Raw genomic sequence first — 11438 nt, forward strand, 5'->3', positions numbered from 1 at the left:
ATTAAATTTGAGTGATAGTCTAGCTAGTTAGGGTGATTGTTCACAAAGAAAACCAAATAGTAAGACGGGTAAAAGAAAAATCAGCTAGTGCATGAATCTATAGATACACAAATATTTATATATGTATATATAGATATATATCTACTCAAGCTAATAAGTAAAGGAATATGATGTTTTCCTTTCTTAAGATCTTGTAAATGTGTTAGTAATATTTAAGATTAGAATAGTATGCATGATAAAAGCAATACTAACACGAATCTTAAATTCAATCACGAGTATCGATTGTATGTAAGAAATACGGGTTAAGGTATTTAAGTAGTTTACTTAAATTCTAATACTTAATAAAAATACCTATCTTGTAAGTATGATACTTGGAGTCATTGGCTTCTAAAATGAATATTTTAGAAGATATTTGGATTACTATCTAAGGTTAAAGAGCCTTAGTGTGCTATATAATTTGTGCTAAGTTTCGGGGTACTACAGAAAGACCCATGGGAAAAGCATTTAAAACGTTAGCGTGAGTGGACAAAAATAAAAAACAATAATATTGACTTAAAATATGAGCATTAAAATCAAAGTTATGCTCTCCCAAATTTTCCATTGAGAAAAATATTTATTCATGCCACTCATGAAAATTCTCGAAAAATAATTATGGATAAAAATGATGAACCAATCCTATTGGTTCCCAATAAATCATAAAAATGGGGAAGAGGTTTCACCATAACGATAAGCCTCCCAGGCTAGGGTTTGAGCCTCCCAAGCTATAATAGCGTCTCACGCTAAGCGCTCTACTCACCTATAGTGAGGACTACTAATAATGGCTAGCTAACAAATAAATATAAATACCGATCGGTTGCCTCCCACGCTAAGCGCTCTACTCACCTATAGTGAGTACCGCTAATAATGGTTAGCTAGTAGTAATCAATATATATCAACCCTTTTATGGTAAAGTAAAATATTAAAATAATAAGATCAGCACTTTCCCAAAAATTATAATAAATCCATAGAGTTTAGTACAGTTCCCAACTGTACTTAGAAATATTACGTACCATTGTAAATCACTTGACATGTCCCACATGTCAAATAAAATGAGCAAGAGAGTTCCAGAAAAATAAATGGAACTCAATAACCTAAGAAAGTATTAATCTCCAGCATACCCAAGAAAGTATTAAATCTCCAATATGCCTTTGAAATTAAATAAACTTTAGTGCATGCATGACATTCAAATCAAAGATCCACTCACTATGCTCGGCTATGCCTGCTGACGATCCGAGGCTTCCTCCAAATGATCCTCCTCACGTCTTGAACAATAAATAATATTAAGTCTCTGAACTAGGATAATACTTTAATAAAAAATTTCTAAAATAAAAAGGAAGCCTATAATTTCATCTCCATTGCCTAACTTCTCCACTTTTAATCTATTAAGGCTCACAATTCACCACACACACCGATAGCCATGAATTAACCTTTTTAAAGTTTAAATCCTGCTAAACCAACTGTCGAATTTCCGTTCTAAAAACGGCCAAAATCATTAACCAATTGGAAAATCCCAAACCTGATCAAAACTCATCCAAAAATTCCAAACTTTACTTCATTAAACCCCTCTCATTAAAACCATCTCAAAAACATGAAAAACTGTCCTTAAGGGGTGGCGCCGCCTACAGCCGTACTCCAGTGACCTCTAATGTTTCCCAAATTTTAACATAACACTCCTCTCAACCTGCATAACAACTTCCTTAACTAGCACAAAATCCATTTCTAAACCTAACTAGGTTAATCGAACCAAAACCTTATATTGAGCCCTAGAACTTCAATTATACATTTCTCCTTACCAAGATCGAATTGAGCCAATTCCTTTTGAGGAATTACTAACCTTGATGAGAGCTACAAGATGAGCCAAGAATCACGAGCTATGGTGGCCGGAGGAGGGAGCTCCGGCGAGTGGACAGTCTGACGCTTTGGGCGGGATTTATCTTGACCGGCGGTGTCACACGCTCAGTCACCGGCCCAGGAAGAGAGAGGGGGCGGCAGGGGTCCGAGCGAGGCTGGTCCGGCGGTCTGTGGTGGCCGGACGGCGATGGGTGATGGTGGTGAAGCCGGTGGGTCGGGAAACTTCGGGAGAAAGAAGAGAGAAGGAAGATAGAGAGAAAGAGAGAGTGTGAGCGGTTTGGGCTTCCCACTTCATACCCGGTCCAAACTTAAAACACCCCAAAAATAAAGCCTAATAAAATTACCCATTTACCAACTATTGTTTACCCTTTTTTTCTTAATAACTTTGTCATGCAAACTCCGATTTTAACGCATAGCATGTCTACAAATTCGTATTAACGTCCTCTACTACCTCATTTAAGAAATTTTCTCAAAATAATTTTCCTACCAAAAAGTCAACTCTTGGGTCCTTAAGTAGTAAACGATTACTCAAAGCGGTAAAAGACCAAAAGTAAATAATCGTAAAATTACTTAAGAACCGAGGTGTGACATGTCGCATCATGCACAACCTCATCACCCAATTCGGTGGCAGTAGGAGCTCCAACACGCTTTAGTGCTCGGAAAAATGGATGTCCATGTGAATTCTTGAGAATTCGGATCATCATGTCACGTCCAAGATGTCCCAAACGGTCATGCCAAAGCTTGTAAGAGTCAGAGTCGCAAAAACTGCGAGAAACAGCATAGGATTCAATAATCCTGATGGTTGTCAGATACAACCCACTTGATTGACTTTTAAGCTTCTCTAAGATGCGTTTACGGCCGCAGTCATTAGAGGTAATAAACAAAAACTCTTGTCCATTCTCATTGAACGTTTCCAGGTGAAATCCGTTGGCACGAATGTCCCTAAATGATAGCAAGGTTTGATTAGCCTTAGGCGCGTAAAGCGCGTCAGTGACATGTATCATTGTGCCATTTGGCAACAAGAACTGCGCATTGCCTTTGTCTTGAATTACACGCGAGGAACCAATCATGGTTGTCACTGAGGATTTGTGAGGCACAAAGTCCGTAAATAATAGCCTATTTCGTAGAATAGTATGGGTAGTCCCACTGTCAGCTAGCTAGACACTCAATTTCGCCACGAGACATCTACATAAATGTGTGAAAATAATTAGTCTTGGATCAAGACAAGGCGAACAATCTAATTAAACATAGAGGGGTTAATCAGGAATTTAAACCAACTTGGAACCCGAATGAGTGCAATTACACGGCATGAAAATCACTTTCATGAAGTCATAGCATGTGGCCGGCCTAGAGACTCGGCAGCAGCACCAAAAGTGCACTAGCAGTGCACTCGTAGCGCTGGCAGACAGCAAGGGCCCGCTAAGGGCTCACAAGGGCTCGGTAGCGCGCTTAGCGCGCCCGGCAAAGCGGTAGGGTGCGTACATAGGCGTGGCCGAGGGCCTGTCCGCGCGCGGGACATGCTGGGGTGCAGTATTGCGGCACGACACGGCAGGGGCACGCAGGGGCTTGTTCGGGGCTTGGTCGGCGCACAGCAACACATAGAAGTGTGAAAGGGGAACGGCTGGGGCTCAGCGAAGCTCAGTGGAACCCAACGACGCGCAAGGGCCCTGCTGCCGGCATGGGCTTGGCAGGGGCTCGCTAGGGGCACGTTGCCGACACAGACTTACGGCAGGTCTCGGCAGCTTGCGGCAGAGGCCACTTAGGGGCTCACAGTCGGCACTAGGGCTCGGCATGCTGCGGCAGGGACCCTCTAGGGGCTCAGGCAGCTACCTAGCGCACAGAACGCGCATCAGGGACGCTCAGGGGCGCTGCAACACTGCCAATACACGGCAGCTTGCTGCCTTGGTGTATTTTTGCCGATTTTTCGCAATTGTTCTCATGTTTTGCCATTCTTTATGCCATAACCAATTCAAGGACCACAAACACATGTGGATTTAGCATGTTTGCCATGTAATGAAGCGTTTAGCTTTGTGCAATTCAAACCAATCATAAGGGAATAAAATTCTCAATCCATTCAACACATTTGAACATAAAAGAGAGATTTTATTAATGCCAACTGAAAAATACATCAAAGGATGTCTAATTTCATAAAAACTGACTAAAGAGTCTAAAATAACTGTGGCTAAACAAGTGCCAAACAGAAATTAGCAGAGAAAAAACATCTAATCAAAAGAGTTTAAGCAAAATCCGCAGCATCCATGTGTGCAGGACTAGCTTGCTTCTTAGCTACGAAATCTGCTATGGTGAGATTGGTGGAAGGCTCAGCACCAATATCATCTCCCCCAGTAAAGTTAGCTTCTTGAGCCAAGTACTGCTTGTGTCTTCTGTAGGTATCAATAGCTTCTTTGCTAGCACGGCAATCACGATGCAAGTGAGCCGTAGATCCACACATATAGCATGGAGATCGCCTCTTCTGGTTCGAGTTAGAGGGAGGATTTCGGCCTTGGCCGGATTTCTCACCTTGGCGGCCACGGCCGCAGTTATTGTTCCTAGGAGGGGCGGAATTTCCGTCTTCACGCCTCCAAGTGTTGTTGCTGTTGTTTCCACGCCGATTATTACCATTACCGCAACCACATGGCTGATATTGCTCACGTTCATATGGTGCAGGTTTTCTGTTTCTTCTTTTTCTTGGAGCTTTACCTCCACTAGTTTGGTTGGACTCAGGAATCTTCTTATTCCCAACCGGCCTTGCATTATTATTAAAGATAATCTCTTGGTGCCGCTTTTTCTTTGCCAGCAAGCATATGAGGTCACTGAACGACATAACGCGGTTATGCTCATACTCAAGGCAATATTGATGGCTAAGCAAGCTCATCGATGACTGAAAGTGTACAAAGTCTTCTCAATCATCTCTTTGTCAGTCTTGTTGACGCCACAAAAGCTTAATTCTGCTTTGAGGTCTAACATAGCTTGGTTGTAATCCTCAACTTTAGCAAAATCCATTAGTCTAATGGATTCCCAACGAGTAGTCAACTCTGGAATGAGTACATCATGTACGTTGTTGAAGCGTTGCTTCAAGACATCCCATAAATCTTTGGGGTCTTCCCTTTTCAAGTATTGTTTCTTCAGAGTTGGATGAATGTGGCGCCTTAGAAACATGAGGGCTTGTGTCTTGGCCTCGTCACTTGCTTGAGGGCCATTCGGCGGCGTAAAGATGGTGGTTGTCAATCGCTTGCCGATGAACATATTCATCACATCTGACACCCATCGGTGATATTCCTTACCTCGGTTATCGAGGATCTCGAACTCGGGCCTGGATGGCTCAGTCATCTACAAAAGACAGGGGGATTGGAATTAGTGAACCAATGATGTGGTCATAAAATCGATGCAAATAAAAGTAGGTGACGCGTAGTCACAGTCACAATCGATTCTTCCCTTGTAGGCGACGCTCACAGCTGTCGCAACGACGCGTAATCGCAGTTGCAAATATATGGCGACGCGTATATCGCAGTCACAAAGTTTAATAGAGGATGGGAGCCCCAACAAAACTCTCAAACCCTATTCCCCCCAAAACCCAATCCCGTCATAGAGAGGGGATAGATGGAAAGGCTACTAAGCCCGAACTATGAATTGAAATTCAGAAAGCAGCAACCTTAATTAAAAATTTACCTCTGATGAGTTTGAGTCGATTGTAGGCTTCGACCAAGGGTTGGAAACCTGTCTTGCTTTCCTTGGAAGATGAGCAATCTTGAAATCTTTGGTTTTTAGAGGCTGCGGAGAGGAGAAACAACTTTTCACCTATTTCTGCTTTAAGTTTAGAGCTGAAATTTTGACTGAAGGAGTACCATTGGAAGAAGAAGCTGCTATCCAAAAATCAGATTTATCGGAGCACGGAAAGGCGGTGAACCGTTGGTCGGTAGCGACGGCGGTCTAGAAACTTCCGGCGGCCGGTTTAGGAACTTTCATGCCGGTTCTTAGGGTGAGATTGGTGGGGTTGGAACCGGGACGTCGAGGGTTTTCTGTGGATATAAAATTCCAACCGTGGACAGAGGAAAATTCGGCCGGAAATCGGGAAAAACGAAACGGGCAGATTAGGGTTTCGGGAAAAGTTTGGGTTTTCGAAGGTTTTAGGGTTCTTCGGGATGGTTGGCCTATTATCTCTTGGTTAGGTCAAAGTGTGATCATTGACTACCTTTGAGTTTCAAGCAGAGGTACAAATGGAACAAGCAACTAGCAAGTACAGAAATCGCAAGGATCCTCATACTTTAATACCAAATCAATCTCCAAAATCCTATATTTTCTTTTGGACTGGAATCAAATTACATATATGTTGTCTCATTTTATACGTAATAGATTATTTCCATCCCTAGCGGTCTAGATTCATCAAATCTTAATGTTGGCTGACTAGGTTCTCTTATGAAAAAAAAGGATATTATGTTATGGCATTCCCCCGACTTCTACTTTTAAAATATATATACATATATATATATATATATGTATCGATGATATATTAACACTCAAGCCAGAAGAGGCTATTACATACCCTCCCTCTATCGATTATGGGTAGATAAAAAGTTTGTGATACAATATCACAGTGATACATGGAATAGGCCTAATCATTTAACGTACAATATCACAGTGATACATGGAATAGGCCTAATCATTTAACGTTAAGTACTCTTTGGAGCCTAATATCAATGCATGACAAACACTGAAATAGGCAAAGTTTAAATAAAACTAAATGAAAAATGGGCAAGGAAGCCCAAAAGTTGTGACCTCAAGGTGATGAGGCCCATGATCATTCTTCAGAGATCTATGTCCAAGCATCAGCCTAAGAAGGAAAAACCCTAGCCGCCACCAAGATGGGTTTGTCGCCATCAAGAAGAAGGGATCTGGCAGTCGATGTCCCAACAACATTCTTAGCAGTCTTGCGGCCTTCTGCTTTGTCATAGCACACCAAAACAATTTGGCGTCTACATTCTTGATGCCGCAGCCGTCACCACTATCACGCCGACAACCACCATGTAATCTCTGGGAGTACCACTCTGCAACATCACCATCGAAGACTCAACGTTCTTCAGGGCTACCCAAACCGAAGCACCAATCACCAAATCCGATCTGAATCAGATTGATGAGAAACACCCATGTCTAGGGTTGATTGATCTTAGTCCAACCATCTCCATAAAAAAAAATAAAAATAAAAAGATTTTTCAGAGAAGGTATGGTTACATGCATACAGAGGGCTTGCAGATCCCGCTGTGTGTTCTTGGCCGGCAGCAATCAAATGGGTTGGAACCCATTCTACTAAACATTGTCCTTCAGTTTCTCCAATGATTGAATGTTGGTTTGCCTTCAAAGTAAGGCGAGAGCCAGAGATTAATTTTCATGCTTTGTATTGGTGTCTTGCACCATTGATGTTGACTAGGGCCGGCCCTGTGTAGATAGAGGCTCAAGATGAAGAAAATCTTGAGGCCCCAAATTCATTTTTTTTATAAAAAAAACATAATGGAAGAAATTATATCAAAGTTTCAAAGTATCAATAATTAAATCCTAATGATTATCATATATACAAAGCCTCAAACATATAACATCAACAACATAAAACAAATCACAAATCAAACCGGGAATATTAAAAAAAAAAGAAGAAGAATAAGAAGAATGACGTTTCCTCTTTTTATAGCTATCCTTTTGTTTTTGGTCTGACTCCTTTTATGGCTTTGATTAATGAAAGAAAACTAAAACCTAAAAAAAAATTAAGAGAACGAGATGACGATGAGAGATAGCTTTAGGGATGTAATCGAGAAAAAAGATGGCTTTAGGGTTGCAGAGTATAGAGTTACAGGGCTGCAAATTGAGATAGTAGTAACAAATTAATAATTAATTGGTTTGGTCTTTGGTATGACATTTTCTATTCTATATATAGTAGTAGACTGAACTTCGTCTTTATCTCTCTCTTTCTTTAATAATAACATGTCATAAAAAAATTTGAGGTCCCTAGATTTTTGAGGCCCTAGACGTAGGCCTTGCCACTCTTGCCCCAGGGTCGGCCCTGATATTGACCTAGACCTAGGAGGCGGCTAGGTTTTTGAGAGAGAAGCATCTTTTTTTGTAATCAAGGTATTTAAGACATTGAAATATGTGGATAGGAACATAGATTCTCAACTTCTACTTGAACCATACCTCTTATGAATGTTTCACCACCACAATATGGAGCAAAGGGCACACATCTTGTGTGGCCAATAGAGGTGTGGCAATTTTCTGTAAATGTGATAAATGAGGTTATTAGTGAAGAATGAAGAAAAATTACCACATATAAGGGATTCTATGGGATTGCCACACCCCTATTGCCCACATAAGATGTGTGGCTTTTGCTCCGTATTGTGGTGGTGTTTGAAATATCTTTTTTTCTTGTTTTGGTTTGAAACAATTGAAATAGATTTTTTTATTTATTTTTAATACGCACCTCTTTTTCAAATTTTTTTTGTTATTTAAGGAAAATACATTTTATTATTTAAAAAAAATACTTTTTTTTGTTGCCTTTGTCTATACATTATACAATAGTATGATCGCCTATAGATTGTACAAATAGGATTCCTTTAAAAAAAAAAAAAATATTCCATTAAAGAGATCAGCTTCTATTCATCATACCTCCAAAATCGGTATTTAACCTCTCTCTTTTTTGCCAAATTATGGTTGATTTTGTCAACTTTTATGAAATTACCAATTAAACCATATAAAAGTGATAATAGTGATAAATAAATAAACAAACAAATAAAAAACAGTAAATCCGAAAAAAATATCAAAGGGTAATTTAGAGAGAACAAGCACCAAAAAGAAAAAAATGAAAGCACAGTACCGTTTGGTCAAGTGAGAGGTCGTGAGTTCGACTCACAACAGACTTGTTATAACATATTAGTTGTTTATTTGATCAAAAAAATAAAAAATCTAGTTACTTTAAGGCCATGTAATCAAAGTTGTATACCAAGGCCATTGCGTTGGATGACTATGTTCAATGGCGTAGGCAAGGGAGGGCGAGTAGGGTCAATTGACCCTTCTCAATTCCTGAACTAACCAACCATTGGTTTAATATTTAATAATATATTAGATTAATGACCCTTCTAATTATATGAGAAAATATGAAAGTAAAGGAGAAATATGTTTAAAAGTTTTGAACTTATGCCCCCATTCACGGACTCATCTCCACCATCTTTAAATATATACTGCATTTTATTTATTAACTGATTAACTAAAGATATATGGTTCATCACGTATATTGTATGGGTACCCATATTGTATATGTTAAGGTTTATACACTCTTTCTTCTTTCTCATGGTCAATCTCTCTTTGCTCTAGTGTCGTCTTTGGTGTTTCTCACTGTTTCACCCACAAATGCCAAGTTAAACAGTCAGTCTGATAGTACTCTTTCTTTAGTATATGCAATATCAATCAATAAAGATAGCTCAAAGAACCGAATTCTTTTTGTTTTACACGTCGATTCGATAGACATAACCAATATGTTTTACTATGTGTTGTCGAGTAGTTTAGAGGAATAAGGCAGAATTATGATTTGATATAAGCTATGAAATGGTTACTCCATATGTGAATATATGTACCATGAATATATATGTCTCTAAATAATCAACTAAAAATCATAAGAACGACATATTTATATAAGCTAATATATGTAAGTTTTTTCTTTTCCCGTATAATCAATCTATTATTTGACAAAGTTCTTGTTTGGTATAATCACCATCATGTAAGTTTTGACCCTTCTAACTAACATTTCTGGCTACCCAACTGATTGTGTTAATGCTTTTTGTAAAAATAATGTTTGTTTACTGTTGTAATAGGCGTACTACTTCAGTTTTCACTCTAGCTAGTATATTATTGAATCATTGTTCGATTTGTTTCTTCGTTATTGCTTTGATGAAAGTTAATCAAATTTTTGGTGTACATACTTCAGGGCAGTTGCTTATTACACTCAAATACACAAATATGTTGAAGCTATCAGAGATTGTCTTAAATATATAGAGGTTGAATTGTATAGGACGCTAAAACAAACACGTAGACACCCTATATGTTTTTATCACACTATGCCAATAACATCTTCAGACGACACTTGTCAAACGACATAAGAAACAACATTTTGAAATCGTGTTGTCTGATGTTTTTTTGGGTCCTTTGGACTACATATGATCTGTAAAAGTTGTCTCAATGGTATGTTGCTTCAATACTTTTGGATGTTGCTTCATTTATTCCGGGTTTGATGAAAAAATCAGATGACATATAGGTGTGGTGTACACACTCAAAAATGTATGCTTTCAGCTGAAAATTTACACAACATATATATGTTCTGTGACGAAGACTGTGAAAATAGCTTTTTAAGCCCTTTTAATGTACTCCTTTAGACGACAAATTTATGTCGTATGAAAGAACCTTAAATTTTCAGTTTAGACTTCTCTAGTGCGGTTTTCAACCCTTTTAATATACTTCTTCAAACGAAAAATTTATGTTGTTTGAGAGAACCTTAAATTTTCAATTTCGACAGGGATTCTACCCTTTTAATGTATTTAATCATACGACAAATTTATGTCATCCGAAAAGATCACCCATTGGAAAGGCCTTGTATATGTACACACACACACACACACACACACACACACACACACACAACGAAATCTCCCCTAGTTAGGAAACGGCCTTAGTATATGTACACACACACACACACACACACACACACACACACACACCGAAACTAATACCCCCACCTTGGTAAAGGACCCGTCGTATATGTACACACACACACACACACACACACACACACTTCTCTTCTAGAGCGGTGTCTCGCTTTGAAATTAAAGTGTAAACCTCCTTATTTTGCTCCCTTTCAGGTCGCATTTTCACAACTCTACATTTCAGTGTCTAAAACACAATGTGTAGATCATTTTTGCAAAGTTTTCATCCAATTTGAAGATCATTTGAGCTTTCGTAATCGTGATTTACATGAACGGTTCTGTTTGGAGAACTTTTGTTCTGTTGGTTTATTTAACCTAATTCGGTACCTAAGTGATCTCCAAATTAGATGAAACTATGCAGGAATGATATACTCACTATGTTCTAAACATGTATGGTTGAGATGTGGAAATGTGACCGGAAAGTGAGCGAAATAAGGAGGTCCACACTTTAATTTTACAGCAGAACACCGCTCTGAAAATGAATTATATATATATATATATCGAACCTACGTTTCACCGAAAAGCCAAAATGCTGGCGTTTCACGTTTCAAAAACGAAACGCGCCTGAATCGCGTTTCCACAAAAGCATCATTCTGAAACGTCACCGAAACGCGTTTCACCTTTAATGGAACACATATTGTGTAATTGTCTCTGAAACGCGATGGCAAATTTGACCTTTCTCTAAAGAGAAAGAGATTAAGTCATGCAACCCTTTTGTCTTAACCATTCACTTCGCACAACCATCTTTCTCCTTCTGTCTTCGTTTCGCCATTCTTCTTATCTTCGTCTCTCCTTCTTGCCCTTCACCGACTT

General features: G+C 39.1%; 1 protein-coding gene across 1 annotated transcript; it reads right to left on the bottom strand.

Annotated features, from left to right (window-relative positions):
- Positions 1 to 4761: 4761 nt before the first annotated feature.
- Positions 4762 to 5220, bottom strand: LOC101301623. Its single transcript, XM_004308547.1, has one exon. It carries the CDS (start codon positions 5218 to 5220, stop codon positions 4762 to 4764), a length of 459 nt encoding a protein of 152 aa, XP_004308595.1.
- Between the last annotated feature and the right edge of the window lie 6218 nt (positions 5221 to 11438).

The sequence above is a fragment of the Fragaria vesca genome, linkage group LG7 (assembly GCF_000184155.1).
Source record: "Fragaria vesca subsp. vesca linkage group LG7, FraVesHawaii_1.0, whole genome shotgun sequence".
NCBI classification, from domain to species: Eukaryota; Viridiplantae; Streptophyta; class Magnoliopsida; order Rosales; family Rosaceae; genus Fragaria; species Fragaria vesca.